General features: G+C 41.0%; 2 protein-coding genes and 1 long non-coding RNA gene across 9 annotated transcripts in view; all 3 read right to left on the reverse strand.

The window, feature by feature from the left end:
- The window catches only part of LOC124859614 (B-cadherin-like), a 51815-nt gene extending 42665 nt beyond the window's left edge, over positions 1-9150 (reverse strand). The window contains exon 1 of the mRNA XM_047352501.1: positions 9070-9150. Coding sequence (XP_047208457.1) covers positions 9070-9150 — 81 coding nt within the window. The remainder of the gene's footprint in view (positions 1-9069) is intronic.
- A 750-nt stretch (positions 9151-9900) lies between these two features.
- Positions 9901-10474, reverse strand: LOC124859440. The gene is made up of 2 exons (XR_007036101.1): positions 10337-10474; positions 9901-10189 (listed from the first exon to the last, which is right to left on the reverse strand). It is a non-coding gene; the product is annotated as an uncharacterized LOC124859440 (long non-coding RNA).
- A 7053-nt stretch (positions 10475-17527) lies between these two features.
- The window catches only part of rasgrp3 (RAS guanyl releasing protein 3 (calcium and DAG-regulated)), a 66131-nt gene continuing 61593 nt past the window's right edge, over positions 17528-22065 (reverse strand). For 5 of the 7 annotated variants that reach the window (XM_047352378.1, XM_047352379.1, XM_047352377.1 and 2 more), the window contains 4 exons: positions 21013-21049; positions 20667-20816; positions 19806-20173; positions 17528-18024 (listed from right to left, as the gene is read on the reverse strand). In XM_047352378.1, coding sequence (XP_047208334.1) covers positions 18004-18024; positions 19806-20173; positions 20667-20816; positions 21013-21049 — 576 coding nt within the window. In that variant the 3' untranslated portion in view covers positions 17528-18003. Of the gene's footprint in view, positions 18030-19805; positions 20174-20666; positions 20817-21012; positions 21050-22065 lie in introns of all 7 variants that reach the window. The other 2 variants (XM_047352383.1, XM_047352382.1) reach the window with 2 other exon arrangements.

A 22065-nucleotide genomic window follows, 5' to 3' on the forward strand; every position in this document is an offset into this window, starting at 1 on the left:
ATTCTTCACAAAAGATTTGAATTTTATATCTTTATGTTTGAAGCCTGAAATGTGGCAAGAGGTTGACCAGTTCAAGGGGGCCGTGTACTTTTGCAAGGCACTGTAAAGTCAAGATAAGAGACAGCAAGGATATGTACAAGAGGAAGCTGGAGAACAAGCTCCAGCAAAACAATATCAGAGATGTGTGGTCAAGGATGAAGAAGATCACAGGTTTCATGCAGAAGGATGATCAGACCGATGGAGGTCTAGATAGAGCCAATGAACTGAACACATTCTTCAATGGGTTCTGTTTAGAAACAAGCTCAGGATCCTCCTCTGCTGCTCACAGCCAAACAGACATCTCACCCTCCTTTGACCCACAGGACCCACAGCTGTCCAGTAACACCTCAAATGTTTTATCTTCCACCTCAGCCATGGACCCTTCTGCTTCTACATGTTTGCCTTCAACCATATCAGAAGATGCTGATGCTTCCTTTGTCTCCCCCTTCCACCTGTGTGTCTCAAGAAGTCAGGTGAAGATGCAACTGGAGAGACTGAATCGGAATCTGCTGGTCCAGATCATGTCAGCCCTAGAGTCCTGAAGGCCTGTGCAGAGCAGCTCTGTGGGATTCTGCAGCACCTCTTCAACCTTAGCCTGGCCCAGAAGAAGGTTCCGGTGTTGTGGAAGACCTCCTGTCTTGTTCCAGTACCAAAGAAAACTCACCCATCAGTCCTCAATGACTATAGACCTGTTGCTCTGACATCCCATATCATGAAGGTCCTAGAGAGACTCCTGTTGGCCCACCTGAGTAAGCAAACAATAAACTATCAGGACCCCCTTCAGTTTGCTTATCGCTGTGGAGTTGGAGTTGAAGATGCCATCATACACCTGCTTCAACAAACCCACTGTCATCTGGACAAAGCCAGCAGCACTTTGAGGATCATGTTCTTTGATTTCTCCAGTGCATTTAATACAATCCAACCTGATTTGCTTTGTCAGAAACTCCAGAAGACTCAGGTGGAGGCCTCAACTCCTGGATCAAAGACTTCTGGACAAACAGACCACAGTTTGTGAGACTGAAGGGTTGTGAGTCTAACCAGGTAGTCAGCAGCACAGGAGCACCACAGGGGACTGTACTCTAACCATTCCTCTTCACTCTGTACACCTCAGACTTCCAGTACAAGACAGACTCCTGACTGCAGAAATACTCAGATGATTCTGCAGTCGTGGGGTGGATCAGAGATGGACAAGAAGCTGAGTACAGAAAGGTGGTGGAACGCTTTGTGGCATGGTGTGGAAACAATCATCTCATCTTGAACGTGACTAAAACAAAGGAGATGATTGTAGATTTTAAGAGAAACAGGAATAAGTCAAAAACTATTTCCATCATGGGAGAAGAGATGGAGGTGGTGGAGGAGTATAAATACCTCTGTGTTCACCTGGACAACAGACTACAGTGGAGATGCAACTGTGAAGCCGTTTACAAGAAGGAACAGAGCAGACTGTGCTTCTTGAGGAAGCTTAGGTCCTTTGTTGTTGGCAGCAAGATGCTGCATATCTTCTATATGTCTGTTGTGGAGAATGTGATCTCTTCTGCCATCATCTGCTGGGGAAGCATCAGAGCCAGGGACTTAAAAAAGCTCAACAAGCTGATAAAGAAGGCTGGCTCTGTTCTGGGGACTCCTCTGGAACCTCTGGAGATCATTGTGCAAAGAAGGATTCTTCATAAAATGAAGAACATTATGGAGAACCCTGAGCATCCTCTTCATGAGACTGTCCTACAACAACAGAGTGTCTTCAGTCAGAGGCTTCTTCAGATCTGCTGTAAGACGGAGCGCTACAGGAGATCCTTCCTGCCCACAGTCATCAGCATCTACAACGGCTCTTTGAGGAAACCTTCATTGCATACCTTCTCTGAGTTTATCAGTGTGTCTAACTCTGACATTTCTTTTGGTCCTTTTGAGCCGGATCACAGATGTCTGCTGTTCGGAGGAGCCCGGTGCCTGACTGAGGGTTAAGTCTGCATACACCATCCAGAACTAAAATCCTCCACAGTGAATTCTGTGTGGGTAACCGCTCCGTGGGCCGTGCGACTCCGGACTGTAGACCAACGTGATCCCGAGCAGAGGGTGTGATTGAACGCACGAGGTAAAAAGTTAAACCAAGGTAAAATGCAGGCAGTTGGTCCTGGCGTAGGAAAATCGCAGGAAGGAAGGCCTGGCCATGGCTACGGTTTAGAGGCTCCTGTCGCTCCATTAAGGAGCACAAAAGTAGCCACCAAGGAATAGGGGTCTTGAGTTTAGAGGCTCTCGTAATTTCCCTTAAGGAGATTCAAAAGCAGTCGACTCCATAGAAAAATCCTTACTCTAGAAAGAAGTAAATCCTTAAAAACTGTTGCGCAAAATACAGAAAACCTAGTCTAGGTGATTGAGGCCTATAAGTGACTGTGTTGGTGCATGTGAGTGTGTCTGCAGAATCATACAGCCTTTGCGGTGTGAACATAAAGTTGCTCTCCACTGAACTTGTGCTGTAGGGAATTCTGATTTGTATTTTTAGGCATTTTACTAGCAACAGTCTAAAACCTCGTTTACCTCTGGGATTAGAACCCTAAACGGAAAACTGGATGAAAACTAGGTTTTTCATCTTTTTCCGGGAGGAATTGAGGGCCCAGTGAGAAATTATGTTTGCTGGTGGACACGCATACATATTTTATGTTATGAAAATTAATGAGATATTAATAATATAAGTTGTTAAATCAGAAAATAAGTAACATAATAATAATAATTAGTTAAAGTAAGATAATAATAATAAATAGTTAAAAGTTATTGATTAGAAACTATTAATTAAAATATAAAATAAGTATATACACCTTCTCCAAAGATGGGAAGCTGCATCCTAAAGCCTTGCTAAATGGCAGAAAGATAATAATTTCAATGGGGACCTCTCAGTCTCTGCGTGCACACAGTTGGTAAACAGATTAAAACAAAAACATAAATTAAAAAACAGCAAGAGCAGCCTTTTGTGATTATGAATATGAATATGTTATTTAATATTTAATATTAATACTTTAATATTTTATTAAATAATATTTTGGTCTGTTAAGGGTTGTCCTGTGAAAACCAGCATAATAAGGCGGTGGTATTTGGACAAAATAGAAAGGTGTGAGACGAGCTCTGACATTATTGAACAGCATAAACTCTGCACATATATGGAATGAATTCTCACAATTTCTTAAAATACAAGAATTTATTAACAAAAATAAGTCAACTCAAAGTCAAACATATTTCAATCAACAAACTCTTTACTATGCTAAAACAATCCAACTAAACTACCAAGCAGAATTAAAGAATAAGGAAGACTAATGGACTATGTACAATATAAACAAGTTGATTAAAGATGATTGGAAATCATGACCAAAAGAGTGATGCAACATTACCATGCAATGTTTATGTTTGAGAACCAAGGATTATCTTGAAAGATCTGGAAATGAAGTTAAGTTAGTCTTGGAACTAACGTAGGCAATAATTGGTATGCCTTTAGACAACCATTGACAATGCAAGATCAGATAAAATATTATTTTAATAAAATAATATTTTAAAGAATGATTTGCTGAATAAAACCAACCTTCTGGATGAGTAATTCTCAACGGTGTTTAATTAGCTGCCGTTATTTATGAAAATAATATTTAAAGAAATATTATTAAGGAAATAGTAAAATAATATTTAAGGAAATATTATTTTGAATAAGAACCAAATCCTTCTGGAGAAATGGGGCATAATGGTGTTTACTTAGATTTCAAGTTTAGTAAAATCATATTTAGGCAAATATTTTGTTCTAGATTTACCTTTTTGGGTAAATGATCTTTAGCAGTTAAGCACGCGTTCTTAGCTGTTAGCAGTTAAATCTAACAAAAGAAGCTTATAGCTTATCATCAGAATCACACATATACCTTTAAAATACCACTAATAAAGGGGTTAAAATGCATGGACGGAACGTTATGGCCGATCTTCTGTGTTTAAAATCACCCTTTAAATAAAGTTTGTCTTAACTTAAAAAAACAAAAACAAACACAGAACACACAAACTGAGCACGTGTGCTTACAGCTAATCTGCTAGCACTAAGACGGCTGAGTTTTCAATATAAACAAAACCAAACGTCATAAAACAAAAAATGTTATTTCATTCTAAATTACTTCTCTCTGCCCAAAACACAACCTCTTACGTGAACCATGCTGAGGAAAAGTTGTCCGGGCGACGAAGTTGAAGGAAACATCCACAGTGAACAAAGGGTTAACTTGCTAAACTCCGTAGCTGTGGGGTGGGGCGGCTCGTTCTGTCGGCCGGCCAAACTGCACAGTACTGCTGTAACCACGGTGATGCGGTCCCGTTGTCCTTCCTTCAGACCGGGAAACTGCTCCACTCGGCGTCGTAGAGACAGGGTCTCTGCTGGGAACCCTCTGGAACAGTTTGCTTCTGTATACCTCAGAAAAAAAGTCAAGCAACGCCTTGTACCTTAATTACCCCTGTTCATGAATAAATACAGGATACATAAACAGCAATTCATTCGTACTTAACTTAGTGCATATGATCGCGTGATCATATGACACTCTTGGATCCAGTTTGAAGAGTGATGTCTGTGCCAGCAAAGAGACATTAGCGCACTGTGTCCCTCCGTCCAGTTTCGCTGGGGACCTGTGTGGAAAAGGTCACTTCGTTACAAAAGCAGGGTTTTGTTTCGGACATTGACGTCACGGGAAGTCCGCTGTTACCCCGTTTCTGGCTGTGCTTGAAGTAGGTTAATGCGATTTATTTCGAAAGTTCCAGAAAATTTCTTATCATGTTGTCCCCATGGCTGGGGTCCCAACAAGGCTTTAATTAACATAGCCATAATACTGAGGCCTTATGAAAAGCACATGGCAGAAATTTCAGCTTAATTGAAAACAAAAACGGGGGGCAGACCACCACCAAAACCCGTAGGCAGAACAGTGCTGAGAAGTAATCTGTGAATAAATAGATCTTGTAGTCAAGTGTTAGAGAGAAACAGGTGCTTTAAAAACCATTCTATGGTGTTATACTACCAGGGACACCATGATAAAATGAAAAAGATTCATTTTAGAGGGAAATAATTCCATATTTGGCTCAGATTGTGTGCATTTTTGATTTTCCCTCTTTGAGAGAAGTTAAATTTCAGCTCTGTGAAACAACCTTGACACAGGAAATGCAGCTGCCTGAAAACAAAGATAAAACTTCTGCACACAACAGAAGCCTGTCTCCGCTGAGAGCTCTGATAAAGATTGTAACTCTACCCTACATGTGTCAAACTCAAGGTACGCGGGCCAAAACCGGCCCCCAGACGTTTTTGTGATTCTGCTCTTTATGTATACAAAAAGAAAAATTGGCTAAAGTCTGCAGATACAAAATGAACCTGGATTGAAGCTCTAACTATGTTTATTTAATATGAGATCCTCTCCAAATGCAACAGTATATGTCAGTCTACATGAGATACTAACAACTTCACCTACTGGTTTAACACAAAGATCTGATTGAATATGTGAAACAAACAATGATGAAAGTTTTCAACAGGTGATGCTCATCCAGAAGGAAGACAGTGGGAAGCAGTGTTCCTAGGAAATGCAGCTCATTTATTAACAATCAATTTTTCTCCTATAGGTGGAAGCCGCAGAAATAACATCATACTGTGTGGAAGTTTTGCTGACTGATCATTGGCTGGATCTATGAAACATTATGTGCACAGACCAAATGACCAAGGTTCTGACTGATTTATGTATGGAGGACTGATCCTGACATAATTAAAAATAAAAGCAGAAATATATACATTTTGTTTTTCCTTTTCCTTAGACATGCGTTTTCATCAAGAAATGTAAATATTTTCTTTTTCCTTTTCCTTACACATGCCTTTGTTCTTTTTACATTTCCTCGTCTCTCTTTTTCCTTTACCGTATGCATTTCTCCTTCATTATGCAAATTAGGATGGTTGCCTTCTTCTCTTCAGCACCTTCACTATTGGTCATTAAACAGGAAGGAGGAGGATCCATGTGCAGGCCGAGGGTGTGTCCCAATTCAGGGGTTGGATCCTTCCAAGGCTGTACTTGCAGGCCGATTACGTCAAAGCGGTGTGGAAGGTCTGTCAAATGCGGCAGACAAATGTGTCCTTCTTTTGCCCGATTTGAAGGATGGGTTGTTGTGAGTATCCTTTGCGGTCCATCTTTTCCCATGATTCATTGCAGGTCGAAGCAGTTTGGTCAAACAGGGGCCGCCATGGCGGACCACAGTGACAAAAGCTGTGAGTAAACTGTAAAAAATTGCACTTTCTGTGACACAAATGAACTTTTACAATGTTTTTAGTGCGGGAATATAACTGTGTAGACGTGAAAAATCTGCTTGATTTATCAAGACATCACTTAATTTCAAACGTGCTCCGACGTGTTCGGAGTTTTCCGATCCGATAGTAACTGCCGGCTTGGCTCACCAGCAAGCTAGCCCCGGAGAGATCTGACCGGACTGTCGGCACTGAACGTTAAACACAAGTGATTTCTAACAGTTTATGTTAGTATTATTTTAATGTATTGTGTCATTTGTTCATGTAAGTCAATTTGACATAGCAGGTGATATTAAAGTTAACCTGAATAAATGGACAATTTTATGTAATCTTACCGTATCGCTGGAGTGTGATTGAGAATAAATAAGCTTTTAAATATTCATTTTTTGATGATGAAATGTGCTATATGTGTTTTTAAAAGTGTATTTATAATTCACCTAGCATTATAATTCATGATTCCAGGTACAGCTGTAGAGAAATACACTTTTAAATGCAAGCAAATCTCGGTAAAGGAGTGAAAAGTTTGAAAGAGCTTGTTTTAGGCATTTGCATAGAAATATTTTAATATGTTCTGCAAATTAAGACCAATGTGAAATTAAAAAAGCCTTTTTTTACACTGATATTAAACAAGATGGGTTTTTTTGTTGTTTAGGGACAAAGGAGCAGACGGGCCAGTTTATTAAGCTCAGGGATGAGAAATAAAGAAAAGTAACTTCAGTTTAACTTGCAAACATTTAACTGTCATTCTTTCTAATTCTGCATGTATATCTATGTTATGCTGACCTTGATTGGTGGCACGAGGCTGAGTCTTCTCGTGTTTGGTTCTATAATGCCTCAGCATTGATGACGTATTATTATTATATGTCAGCAGCTGCGGGCAAAGTAAACATTGCACCTGTAAAACCAAGATAACAACCCGTTACTGCACCTCTTGCATAACATGATACCATGACTATAACACTACTGCATAGTATAGGCTATAGGCTTTCTAATAAACACTTTGAATGTACATTACCTTATTAGGTGGCACCAAATAAAATGAATGTTCCCACACTTGGGAACGTTTTCTAGATGGTTGCTCCATGACAGAATAATCCACTAAAACTCAGAATATCCAAAAACGAGAGCTGTTGGTGACATATAATACGTGTAGAATGGGGATGTGATCCGGGGCTTGAGCCATCTTAAATTTAATGAATCGCGCCAAATGTTTGAAATTCCATCAGTCAACTCGAAGCAGTCAGCTGAGTAACTCTCACTGAAGCAATGAAGTGGTTCACACATCATCGGTGACGTCACATGAAGCAAGCTCCGGGCCACAGCTCCACCATAACTACCCTGTCGAGTTTGAAGCGTGCTTTGAAGCCTCGGTGTTAGGGGTAACATCACTATTGGCGTCCATTCCCAATACAGATAAAATGCAAGGCTTTAGGAGCGTGAAGATATAACCATCTGTTTTTTTCAAATGTTTTTTTTTCCACTCAATCTGCATAAGACAGACTGATTTTCAGATTGATTAGTCATTTTGTCTGGCTGAATTCCTCATTCATATTCATAACATTGGCAGGTTTTAACTTTAACAACTCATTTATGTTGGGAATCTGCAACAGTGTAGGAAGCCATATTTGCTCAGTAGAGCAGATCTATCTTCGTGTCTTCTAGAAACGGTGGCAATTGCAAGATTAGGTTTGCACATTTAGCAGCTGCTAACAGCTTTGTGCATCTGCCCCTCAGTGAGCCCCTCAGAGAGTCAGAGGTCAGAGGAAGTAACAATAATTTTTCATGAAATTCATATTAAGGTAAGAGAAACCAGTACAACTCAGAACCTTTAATTAAAGTCTTTCAAGTGTATGTCAGACGCAGCTATTTCTTTTCTCTCTCACGCTCCTTCATACAAACCGACCCCTCGCTCGCTACCTTGTCAGGTACAGTCAGGCCTCCACGCCTTATCAAGATTATATAATTTCCCCTCCATGCCTTGTCAGGCACGTCCAAGTCTCATCTTCTGCTCGCCTCATCAGGTTCTGCCAGTTCTCATCCTCTTGCCTAGTCAGGCTTTCATTATTTTCCCCCTACTCTGTGTCAGGTTCGCTCTATACCTAGTCAGGTTTGTTTCTTATCCCCTCCATGCCTTGCCAGGCTCGACAGGTCTCCCTCTCTGTTCTCATCGTCAGGCTCAGCTGATTCCACATCCTTCATGCCAATCAGGTTGTACCATTCCCTCTCCAAGCTCAGTCAGCTTCGTCCTTTCTTCGGCCTTTCTCCTTAAGTTAGGCTCTGCTTAGCTCTTACACTCATCTTCTTGTTATGTTTCCTTTTCCCTCGTCCCTTAGCCAGTTTCTCATCCTTCCTCTTCTGCACCTGTCAGGCTCACTTCATCCACTCTTCTCGCCTCGCGTCTTCCCCTTCATTTGTATATCTATCAGCTCAGTCTTGCTCTGCATTTTTGGGGGAAGACATATGTAATCTTAACCCTATGATGTTCAAGCCTTCTACGGGGTTCTCAGGTTAGGGGAATTTACTTCCAACCCAAAGCGTTTATACAGCTTCCTTCCATCAACTCGGCCGTTGGCCTTCCTTAGCCACGTTCGCCTGACTTCCACTCTGCGCTAGCTGTTCAACGATCTCCCAGCTCTTAGGTATGAGCTTCTGCACTAACTGGTGGTGGTTGGCCTTTCAGATCTGTCTGCTTCCTTCTATTTGGTTTGCTGATTTAACCTTTTTAATCCTTCTAGGTCCTCTCCCCTGACATCCTTCAGCTGCAGATCCGTTCTATCTTTATGCGTATTCTTCTCAGTCTCCGCCTCATTCTTCTCCTCTACAGGTACCATCGTTAATTAATTATTTTCTTTTTGTAAATCTTCGGCCCCATCTACGCCTTGTCAGGCAGAGCCCCATCTACGCCTTGTCAGGCACACTAACTTATTCCTTCTCTCTAAGCTCATAGCATTAATTAATTATTTTCCTTTCTTCTTAGATCTTCAGCCCCATCGAAACCTTGTCAGGCACAGTAACCTATTCCTTCTCTATAGGCTCATAGCATCCCTTCTTCACGCCCGTTATTAAAATGTTTATCAACCTTACTAACTTCCCTTCGTCACTTATTTCCAGCCTCGGTCCCTTTTTTTGGGGGGGGAAGACATTTCTAAATCTAATTCTAAGACGTTCATTCAAGCACATGTCATTCTCAGCATTCACGTCTTCTACTGGGGTCCGAGCGCCAAAGAAATAAACATTCACTAATAAACGTTTCTAATTGCATCCCTGTCTTCTCTTTGTGAGTCTTTCCAGATTGAATTGTAATTTCACAATTTTCAAGAAGTTAAATGGCACTGCTTCTGTCTCTAACTATGTCGAACTGTTAGCAGGTTCTCGGTTCCCTCATTGTGTAGGAGGAAGGGGTTCTGTGCCAGTAGGTGCCTTCTCGAGCCGTCTGTGTATGTAGCTGACCATACTTTTATTATCAGCCAAGAATTTTCCACTCTAAATAGACTTAAGAGAGAACTCGTTCAAGTCAAACCACATGATAGTATATGGGGAACAGATGTCCCTGACGAGTTTAAACATAGATAAACAGGAGATGAGATCTTGTTAGGTTTATTCCCATGGTTAGGAGTAGGGAAAAAAATGCTCAGGTTAGAAACCATAGATTATAGGTTCGGGTTATTTGTTAATGCCTCTGATGAAGCTTTTACAGGAATGTCCAAAGAAATAACTACACTCTGCACAGTGGTACTGCAAGACAGGATGGTGTTGGATTTGGTAACGGCCCTGTCTGGGGGAGTTTGCATTCTTCTGAATGAGACCTGCTGCACCTACATCCCTGACGAGACCGGAGATGGTCACACTGTGAGTGAAGCGTTAGCTCAGCTCAAAGAGATAAGAACATAAAAAACAAAAAACAAATTTACATTTCAGAAAATAAATTTACATTTCAGAAAGCAATTTAACAAGATACAAAACACAAATACTGAAACAAATTTACATTTGGCAAAATCAACCGGAAAGGGAATGTACCAATGGCGAGGCAGCCTCAGGGGCCGCATCCTTCGAAGGCCGTATTTGTAGGCTGATTACGTTACAGCGCGGCGACGAAGGCTGACCCTAACCCTAAAATACAAACAGCATTTTAAACAGAATGGGGGAAGAAAACATTCAAACAGATCAAGATTACAAGACAAAATGCATAAAATAAAACTATGTACAAGTATTTACAATGGTGACAGCAGGATCAACCTGAGTGACCGGTTCCTGGAAAAACATCTTCAACAGAACAAAAAGGCAGATGTCTTTCTGAACAGAAAGTCTCTGGCGGTGTGGCTAAATCTCTCACAAGGTCAGAGACTTGGATGGGATGCTGCAACTGAGACCTGTGGTTTGTCTTTCTGGATGGTGAGCGAAGCATCACACAGGTGGTCTGCAGATGTTTGTGATGCCTCTTTCCACGTCATCAAGTTTAAAGGGCTGGCTGGACCACATCAGTAATCAGGAATGTAATCAGGAATATGCAGAATTAGAAGATGGTGCTCACAAAATATGACAATTAGTTATACCCCTCAAAAATTAATCACATCTATAATATTATACTTGGCTGACACAGTAGTCATGTTCTGGTGGTACCTCCTCCAGGGCAGACACCTCAGCTGAAAGCTGGTCCTGCCAGAGAGCAACGCTGACTGCCTCAGTCCCGACCTCACCCTTATCCTCTTCTACAGCCTCCTCTGGGTCATCCTCTGGGGCCATGACATCCCCAGCACCAAAGCAGATGTTGTGGAGGATGGCGCAGGCTGTTATGACCTGAAAACAATTTAAAAGAGGGTGCATATATGTGTATGTGTATATATTATGTATAATGTATAAATAAAATGGATCTACGTCAAAACCTACGTGAGGTACAAAGGTGTCGTGCACCTCCAGCGCTTGCAGGAAGATGGCACTGAATCTGGTTTTCATCATTCCAAAAACACTCTATTATAGAGCGTGTTTTTGGAATGATGGCTGTTAAAGCGCTGGGCTCCCACACCTTGTCTTGTCCTCTTATAGGGAGTGATGAGGGGGAGTGGATATTGGAGGCATGGGTACCCTCCATCAGCAAGGATAAAATGCCCTGGAGGAGGATAAACTGTACAGTGGGCTGTGGCGGAGCACCCTAGAGTCATGCACTGACCCAGGCCAGCCCACATACGTGTCAATAAAATGGCTCTCAGAAACTGCTTGCAGGATTATGGAAGGGAAGAGTTTCCTGTTCCTGTAGCACTGACCATCAAGGCTGCTTGGACACCTGAAGCGGATATGGCAGCCATCAATTGCACCCACAGCTTTAAGAAAAGCTCTGTGGCGTGCCAGCCCTGCAAACTCACGGGACACTGCCTTAAGTCCTCAGGGGTCTTTAGAAGGTAGATGACCTGGTGACGAATAGCCACGATCTCCTCTTTAACTCTGTGGACTATGCGATGGACAGTAGAGTGAGGCATCCCAAACACTCTGCAAACCTACAGAGTGTAGGATGTGCCAGAAAAGAAAAACCTAGGTCTCAATAGTAGCACCCATCCATGTCGTCTATCCTGACGCAAAAGATTTAGCAGCACTGCCAGAGACTCCCTGCTCAGCTGAAAATCAGGCCTGGTGTCCTCCTGGTTGAAGAAACGATCAGGACTGGGACACTCAGGTTGATCCTGCAGTAAAGGGGTCTGGTCTAGAAAAGGGAAGAATGGAGATGGAAAAACACATTATTTTTAAGGCATGCTTCTGGATATTTTAAGTGATCAAAGCAAGTAGATACTAATACACCAAAAACACTGCATTATTATATAATTATCTAAGACCAGCCAGAGGGGATCAAATACTTTATAATTCCCATCTATCTTAAAATTTTAAGTTGTTGTTTATATATATATATATATATATATATATATATACATATATAAAGTATGTCGACATGCATTAGCCATAAAGTTGCTATCTCTTTGTTTATTGGCTAGTTAAATCAAACACCTTTTTTACCTGAACATGATCGTCTCTCAGCCGGAGATAAAATAAAGGAGATGTCTGCGACGACGATAAAACTGCTGAAGTTCCTCAAAAATTTAAAATAAAACTACCAGAAGTTCGGCTACATTCTACTTTAACTGCTTTTTTCTCCTCGCAGCTACGGTTGCTAGGCAACAGCTGTTACGCTGAAGTGAGGGCGGGAACAGCTGGTAAAGGCTAGACCCAACGCTGTATTGGCCGCAAAAGGAGGCCCTACACCATACTAATAAATTATTGTGGTCTAAAACCAGGTGTTTCAATTTCATGTCCATCCCGTGTATGTACCTAACTTTTGTGAAGTGCCTTGAGATAACATGTGTTGTGAATTGATGCTATATATATAAACTGAATTGAATTGGAAGTTTTGGGCGACCTAGGAGCTACAGTGTACATAGATGATGTGTTCATTGCAGACGACACAGAAGAGGAGCATCTAGAGAGACTGCAGACAGTAGTGGAGAGAATCACAGCAGCAGGTTTTGAAGCTGAATCTGACGAAATGTCAGTTTGGACAGTTTCAGGTGAACTGAGGGATTTTAAGCCATTCTTCTTGCAGGATAGTGGCCAGGTCACTACGTGATACTGGTGGAGGAAAACGTTTCCTGACTCGCTCCTCCAAAACACCCCAAAGTGGCTCAATAATATTTAGATCTGGTGACTGTGCAGGCCATGGGAGATGTTCAACTTCACTTTCATGTTCATCAAACCAATCTTTCACCAGTCTTGCTGTGTGTATTGGTGCATTGTCATCCTGATACACGGCACCGCCTTCAAGATACAATGTTTGAACCATTGGATGCACATGGTCCTCAAGAATGGTTCGGTAGTCCTTGGCAGTGACCATCTAGCACAAGTATTGGGCCAAGGGAATGCCATGATATGGCAGCCCAAACCATCACTGATCCACCCCCATGCTTCACTCTGGGCATGCAACAGTCTGGGTGGTACGCTTCTTTGGGGCTTCTCCACACCGTAACTCTCCCAGATGTGGGGAAAACAGTAAAGGTGGACTCATCAGAGAACAATACATGTTTCACATTGTCCACAGCCCAAGATTTGAGCTCCTTGCACCATTGAAACCGACGTTTGACATTGGCAAGAGTGACCAAAGGTTTGGCTATAGCAGCCCGGCTGTGTATATTGACCCTGTGGAGCTCCCGACGGACAGTTCTGGTGGAAACAGGAGAGTTGAGGTGCACATTTAATTCTGCCGTGATTTGGGCAGCCGTGGTTTTTTGTTTTTTGGATACAATCCAGGTTAGCACCCGAACATCCCTTTCAGATAGTTTCCTCTTGCGTCCACAGTTAATCCTGTTGGATGTGGTTGGTCCTTCTTGGTGGCATGCTGACATTACCCTGGATACCGTGGCTCTTGATACATCACAAAGACTTGCTGTCTTGGTCACAGATGCGCCAGCAAGACGTGCACCAACAATTTGTCCTCTTTTGAACTCTGGTATGTCACCCATAATGTTGTGTGCATTTCAATATTTTGAGCAAAACTGTGCTCTTACCCTGGTAATTGAACCTTCACACTCTGCTCTTACTGGTGCAATGTGCAATCAATGAAGACTGGTTACCAGGCTGGTCCAATTTAGCCATGAAACCTCCCACACTAAAATGACAGGTGTTTCAGTTTCATTGTCCAACCCCTGTAGAATCTCACTTTAATCTTCAATGTACTTCCAACATTTATAGGAATCCAGCAAACCAACAACCGTACAGTCTCCTCTTACGCTTCTCACCAAAAATATTTCCTCTTCTATTCCCTTTACAATAAGGGCCCACTTTCTGGCATGAAATAACAATATTAGTGTACACCACAGTGTGCAATATTTTTCATTTTCATGTAAACTTGTTTAATTCAGTAAATGTACAGTAAAATATGCTTTGAAGATTAAATGCTCATGGTGTGATAAGTGTTTTGGAATTTATATGAGTTACCTTGTATTCTTTTATGCTAATTATGCCATTTTTCTGAGATTTTATCGTGTTGCTTTTGGACTGTGTTGAGATTGTTGTAGCAGCTTCCCCCTGTTCAGAAAGAATGTCTCCTAAATAAAGAAATCTTTAATCTTGAACACAGCATTGTCGTTTAAATTATATATTTTTTTTATGTCACACTGAAATGTTTCACATTATCAAACACCATTTTAATATCACAGGGACAACCTAAGTAAATGCAAAAAGCAGTTTTCAAATGATTTCAAACCAATCTAGGTGTATATGAACAATTATTTTTCCTTAAAGTCAGCTGAAAGTCAGTTGGGAGCTGTTGCCATGCAGCTTAGCCCCAATGGTCGGTTTACAAGCATGAACAGCCTGCCATGCTAACTCTCGCTATTTTGCAGCGGCAACAGTACTGCTTTTCTTCTTAAATATGTTCTTCATATGCCATCGTTAATACTTCTAACTCCATTGGTGAGAAATACGCACTTTGAGGCTTTATTATATTTAGATACACTACCGGTCAATAGTTTTAGACAGACTTTGTCATTTAATATTTAGCTTTATGCTTATGACTACATTTACATTGTACGTAGATTCTTACTGAAGTGAATGAACCCATTTACAATTATGTAGCAAACGGAAAATTGTAAATGAACTTTAAAAATATATTTTGTACTTGTACTCATACTTGTGGTCTTCCGCTTCATCCGGGACTGGGTTGCAGGGGCAGCAGACTCAGTAGAGACTGCTGCCTCCAGCTCCACCGGGGGGAGCCCAAGGCTTTCCCAGGCCAACTGAGAGACATAGTCCCTCCAGCGTGTCCTGGGCCACCCCTGGGCCTCCTCCCGATGGGACGTGCCTGGAACACCTCCCGAGGAAGGCGTCCAGGAGGCATCCAGTATAGATGCCCGAGCCACCTCATCTGACTCCTCTCGATGTGGAGGAGCAGCAGCTCTACTCCGAGTTCCTCCCAGATGGCCGAGCTCCTCACCCTATCTCTAAGGGAGTGCTTTATATTTTAGATTCCTTAAAGTAGCTGCCCTCTGCTGTGGTGACTGAAATATTAACCTTTGGCCATCTTTCAATGAACCTCTGGGAATTTCTTTCATAAATCTACAATGTAAATAGTCATGAAAATAAAGAGACCCGTTAAGTGAGAAAGTGTATCTAAAACGTCTGACTGGTGCTAGTCTATATATATAAATCAGCTGTCCACTGTCTTTACATGCTCATTCAGGTGGAGAGCTTGCTGAAAAGTACTGATTTTGGACAAAACCTACTAAGAGAAGCAACACATAGCAGAGGTCCAACAAATATAATTATATAATTAGGTAAACCAACCAGAGCACGTTAATACAGTGGAGTCACGTTTTTACAAGCTGTCAGATCCACTTTTCCTCCTCTCCTATACACTCATATTCAATCCCCATGCGCCCTTTTGTGGTACTACATGTAATTACAGGAAACAACTCGATGTGTCAACTAGTATCAAATTGGAATGTATATAATTGACCTTGATTCTTTCTATATAGTTGGACCGAATTTACCATATATTTCTGTATATAAACTGGATCCATAAAGTGTCTTGAGCCAGCATTTGTTTTTGTGATAAATTAATTGAACTGGTAATAAATGTGTTAGTTAATCCAACCCATTTAAATGTAACAAAAAATGTAAAGGGGGCATATACTTTTTTTTACAACACACTACAAACATGTCTTGAAGACATAAAATAATTGTCTGCTTTTAAATTCAGGCAACACAGAGTATATCATTGCTGGACCTGTTCACCTAAAGAATAAACAGCAAAGCCATTCTCTCTGGAGAGAATTAACTTGGACTCTTTGCTAATGGATGTTGGTGTTGACTAGGGCATGACCTTTAATACCATTAATACCAATTGTATGTTGGAAATATTTTCATTATCAGGCTCCTCTCCTGTGGAAGCAGTTCCCAGTTTTAGTCCCTCAGGCAGACACCCTACTTTTTAGACTAGGTCACCCGTTGAGCCTGACACACACTGTTTTTTCATCTGCCTCTAAAACCATGTCAGACCGACCAGGTTTCTTTTTTCTAATTCCACCACAAGAGGAGGCTTTAATGTTTACAAAGCAATTTGCCAAATGGGTTTTTCAAAAATACTTCATTATAAATCTTCTTCAGACATGGCGGACTTTGTGAAAAACAGACAGACACACACCTTCTTGATGCAACCCCTCATGTCCAGAGAATCTTAACCTTTCCAGCAAGGTATTACACTTTTCTAAGTGATGCAATTTCTGTCCATACCATATACCTGTTATAAAAGTGTGTAAAAAGTATTTGTTCACAGTACGCACTATTAATGACACAGGTTGCTTTGTCTATGTATAGATTGTGTGGTTTTTTTTTTACAAGGTTTCACAAGGGTTTTTATGGTGTTTTGCACAGTTTATTAGAGAAAAGTTTAGGTATGTCTCCAAAAATTTTATACTGACTTTGCTTTCACACAAATAAATCAGACACTGTAACAGCTGCAATATTGCTCACAGTGGCAAACATTCTTTTATGTCCTACCGATGCACAGGTACCCAAAGTTTGCATTTAAACTTGATAACTGTGGAGCTATTCTGGATTAATTTTGTTGTATATTTCCAGGTGGAGATTACCTATAAAACCCTGAGTGCTTAACAGGTTAAAATTTTCCTTTTTGATAAAGCCTATAGTTAGAAAGGCCTGAGAGTTCTCTGTAGTTATGCTGCTATAGGCCTAGGCTGCAGGAGAACATACTGACCACTTTTCCTTTCACTGCTGTCTTCACTCTGTTCCCCAGGTTGTTATCTACAAATTTTCTGCAACTAATTTTGTATTGTTGTGTTTTCCTCCTCCCAGAAAGTAGATCTAGTCCAGGGCTGTTTGACTGCTCCTCCTTAATATCATCTAAGCAGGGCACGGAGTCAAAGCAACCGTTAATTCATCCCTGTTCTGCAGGGGGTTTCTTCGTTAAAATAGGATTATTCCTATCTCACGTCATTTTATGCTATGTTGGTTTTCTTTGATTGAACATTTTACAGTTAAATTATTTTTATGATCCACTGCATATGATTGGATTGCAGCATAATTAAACTGTTTGTAAATAGATTGGACTTTTAGACTCAGTGAATAAATTGAGTTTTGCTGGAATGAACTGGATTGAAAGAAATGAACTAAGTCTCAAAGCTATCTGCAGAATAAGATTAAAAATAATAATGATGGTAATAATATTATCCCTTTATTTGCAGCTCCACATAAACACATTATTTACATTCACTTAGATCCATATGGCTTTTCTTGATTGTTCAGCAACAAGAACTACTAAACCTCCTTTAAGGGGGTTTCTGTCCAAAAGTTAGGGTTTTATTTAAAGACTGATCCACTAAACTGAGTCCAAAGAACATTGGTGTGCTTTCTATCTTTAGCTCTCCTTTCAGTTGTAAATACTCATGTAACATATTTTCATGAGCAAACCTCACTCTAAATTCTCTGGATTATTAAGTCCTCAGGTCATGTGATTCACATCAAGTGTTCACTATCCACTGAGCCTCTTCCTGGTAGCAGGGCCTAGCTTGTGCTGGATCTAGAATGGGTGAGATAACTTCAGGTCACTGAACGGGGACTTGAAGCAGCTCAAAGTCTTCCCCAGTGAGAAGAACCTCCTGGTCCCTGTGGTCTTGCGGTCCCGGCCTTCACTGCCGTGGCCAAGTCAGCTGTCCTTGAGGGAACCAAAGAGGAGGAAGACGTTAATATTTCTCTCTGGAAAATTATCATCCATATTTTTGATTATGCAGAGGCGACTGCGGCTCAGTAGGAAGAGTAGTCGTCTTGCAATCAGAAGGTTGTGGGTTCGATTCCAGCTTCCTCCTGCCATAGGTCGATGTGCCCCTGGGCAAGGCACTTAACCTCAAGTTGCCTACCGATCTGCATATCAGTGTATGAATGTGTGAGCGTTAGTGAGTGCAATTGGGTGAATGTGGCTCTAGTGTAAAGTGCTTTGAGTGGTCTGTATGACTGGAAAAGCGCTATATAAGTTCAGTCCATTTACCATTTGAATAGTGATTTAGCAAATCCAAGGACCCCAAAGCACTTTACACTACAATCAGTCATCCACCCATTCATACACACATTCACACACTGACAGTGGTCAACTACATTGTAGCCACAGCTGCCCTAGGACAGAGTGACAGGAGTCAGGCTTCCATACAATCAGCGCCACTGAGCCCTCTGACCACCATTAGCAGGCAAGGCGGGTGAAGTGTCCTGCCCAAAGGACACAACGACTGACGGAGCGGAGGTACAACCGGCAGGAAGGACCCTACCCTCGTTTGCCACCGTCTGTGTAGGTCTTCCAGCTGTATTTACCATAAGGTCTGATGCTGTCTTTAAGTGCAAAAACATGGAGTCTCAAACTGAAGAGGATAGGATAGAGCTAAACAAATTACAAGAAAGGCTGAATAAAGAACACGGCAGGAGGGCAGAAGAAGCTAGAGAAAGGAGAGCATTCCTCTTACTTTTTGAAGTTAGAAAAGTATCATGCTAAATTAAATACAATTACTCATTAATGAATAAAAGTGGTAACTGATTACCTGAAAATGCCTTATAGGTTCTATCCAACTAACCTTCATAGACTTTATTAATGTAAATTGTACTGTTTGGGCAGCCGATAGGTAAACAATTTACAATTTCTTTCTGATACTGCTCATTTACAAATCAGCTTTGGAGCTGACTTTCACATTTTATTTCTGGTCATGTTTATCCAAATTTTTCCTTCTGCTGGAAAAATGTCTTATTTAGTTACACAAATATTAACAGTAAGCTCAGTTCTCACTTTTATTGAATTAACTTGCTACTTCCACTGTCCAAATTCTGTTTTTGCCAAATGTAAGCCAAATTTAATTGAATTTTGTATCTTTGTATATAAAGCATTATCTTCTCAATAATGGACATAAATAAAATAATCTTGAAAACGTTTTGAACATTCTAATATTTTTTGATTTTGTGTGTTTTATTTAAACTTCATGGGATACTTAAATTGGATCTTTGTTTTTCTTAGTTTTCCTTTCTGTGTTCTTTTTGTCAACTTGATGTGAACCATGTTCTGTTTTGCTCTTAAAGTCTGAAAAGAAAAAGATACAGCTTAGTCAGGGTTTAGTTGTTTGGCCTTTGGTTTGCCACCCACTGATCAGAAGGTGCTGTGCAGTCTTTTCCACAACTTCCCCATAAGTCCTTAGGCTGATTTAGATAAATGGTCACTGGCCTTTCAGAGCCGTGGAAACAGCAGCTTTCAAATTACCAAGGATTCCTTTTACCTCGGTGAAAGGAATTCTGGGGCTTTAAATCCCAGGGCTTTCAGTGTAAAAGGGACTTGTGTAACAAATCTATGTAAAATGCGAGTTTCCCTTTTTTAATTGAATTACTGAAATAAATTAACTCTTAAATGATATTCTAATTTATTGAATTGCACATGTATAAACGTATGTGGGTCCTTTACCTCCACGAAGTTTGTTTCTCCATTCCGTCTCTCACAGATGTCCGGCCTGTTGTGATAGTCCACACTGCTTTGAGGGGAAACGCCATGCTGCTGTCTATCATTGTTTTCCCAGCTGGCAAAACCGGTATTTTTAGTTTCTTTTCTGTGAGTTCTGTACTTCATTTTAGGAAAAGTGTGGGAGCCGCTGTCTGCGCACCCCCAGCCCAGGTCAGGCCATAGGGGCTCAGTCTGTGTGGCTTGGCTGGTGGTGGCCCTCTGCAGGCGCACAGATATTCTTTGTGCTGAGCCAGTCATCAGGGTGATGGACTGAGGGTCCGGAACTGGACCTGCTGGGGGCACAGCTGGGAAATCAAATACATCATCCTCATCTGGAGGAGGGAACATAACGGAAAAATGTATCCATCAGTTCAGACTGAAAGCAACACATACATGTTGTATGTGTTGCTTTCAGTCAGTTCTGTTCAAAGAGATTGTACAAACCAATGTGATCCACAGTTTTAAAATTGACAATAGACAGGTACACTGTCCAAACCTACACGGCTAAAGATTTGAGTTCATTGTCTCACAATTCATTTAAATGCATGGAGGGTAAAATCTTTTTCATACTGTATAGAATAGAACAATTTTATTTTAAAATATTATTATTGAATAACTGTTGATGGTTTCCTTGAAAAGCATTACAATATTTCTTTGGATGCATATATAATTCTAATGTAATTTTTAAAAAGAAGTTGAAAAAGAAAATAAACATTGATCTGACCTTCCAGTGTGTACCATCTCACTGTGCAGCTGAAGTCCAGTACCTTACTGTTCAGTATTAGTATAAGTAACGGTATCTGTGTTTAGTATCAGAAAACCAACCTTTACATGTGGGCAGTGTTGGACTGTTGGGCAAAGAGCTGTGGGTCATCCTGGTTGTAGAAACACTGCTTAGAGAGCCTGAGCGAATTAGCTTCCTGCAGGCCAGAACCAGCAGTTCCCGACATTGTTTATGACAGTTAACTCCACAGTCTGCAAAGCAAAGACGTTTTTTTAGCTCACGGCATGCTGATAGTATTCAGGCAGCACAACAGAAAGCCAATGTTAGTATTGTAAACGTAATTATACTACATTTGGAGTCAAAAAACAGAGAAGATGCAAACAGCTGAATTCATTTCCTTCTTTCTCATCCATGAAATTCCCTCAGAGAATAAAGCAGCATTTGTACCTTTGCACTTGTAGCCCTGTTTGATGATTCCCCAGAGCTGCACATATGGAAGAAGAAATGGATGAAAGTATTACATAATGGAGATAGAAACAGACACAATCACAGCAGTCTACTGTGTTTCATGATAACTGTTGTGTGCCAGAACCAGCCAAAAGCATAGACAGCCTAAGATGCTGTTTAGGGTTCACAGGCCACTACGGGGCTCCAAAGACCACCTAATTTCTCACACACAGATCACACAAATTTAAATTGATGGCTATGTTTCTCAAGAATGATAAGACTATAAGATTTTCTTAGATTTTCAACTAGTATATTTGTGAGTCCTTCAGAAACCAGACAAAATAATGTATGGGATCTGTAGGGGCTCACAAATGTAGTAGTTGTTCGCATACATCTTCATAGTGTGATAGGTTTTATCCATCCTCTCCAGCTTATACTATTTTCTGAGATCAATAGCCTGGTTAACAACTTACTACTGTCTACAAAGGTTTCAGCTCACTGCTTTTTGGAATCTCTCACACAATGTGTGCCTTTACTACAGACAAAAAAGTAGCAAAAAATGTTTTTTGAAAATGCTTCTTGGCGCATTTTTACCATACACAAGACACAACAATATTAGGTGATTGTGTTTGTCCTTTTTTTGCTCATGCTCATTCCAAGTAGCTGCCCCTAATGGAGCAGGGCCTTCCAGGTGAAGTTTTTGCACCTACAGCAAATCACCTCATCAGCAGCAAGGTGTTTATGAGCAGCACTCCTCCAGCCTTATTGCCTGACTGTCTGTTAGGGTCACAGTAATCTAGGTTTTTCAGTGATACCAACCTGTTACCATTACTCTGGTCATTATCCTGTGCATGTTATTCCTCTGCTTCTTACCGTATCTCCAGGGTCCCTCCTTGTGCCTTCAGATGGTTTGGTCTACCCTTCAAGAACAGAGACTGCTGCAATTGATACTAGCTTTTCACCTGTTCCAGTCGCCCTGATCCATCACCTTACATATCTTCTGTTGCTAGGCATTCACATTTCCTCTGACCTCTACTGGACTGAGAACACCTC

The sequence above is a fragment of the Girardinichthys multiradiatus genome, chromosome 22 (assembly GCF_021462225.1).
Source record: "Girardinichthys multiradiatus isolate DD_20200921_A chromosome 22, DD_fGirMul_XY1, whole genome shotgun sequence".
NCBI classification, from domain to species: domain Eukaryota; kingdom Metazoa; phylum Chordata; class Actinopteri; order Cyprinodontiformes; family Goodeidae; genus Girardinichthys; species Girardinichthys multiradiatus.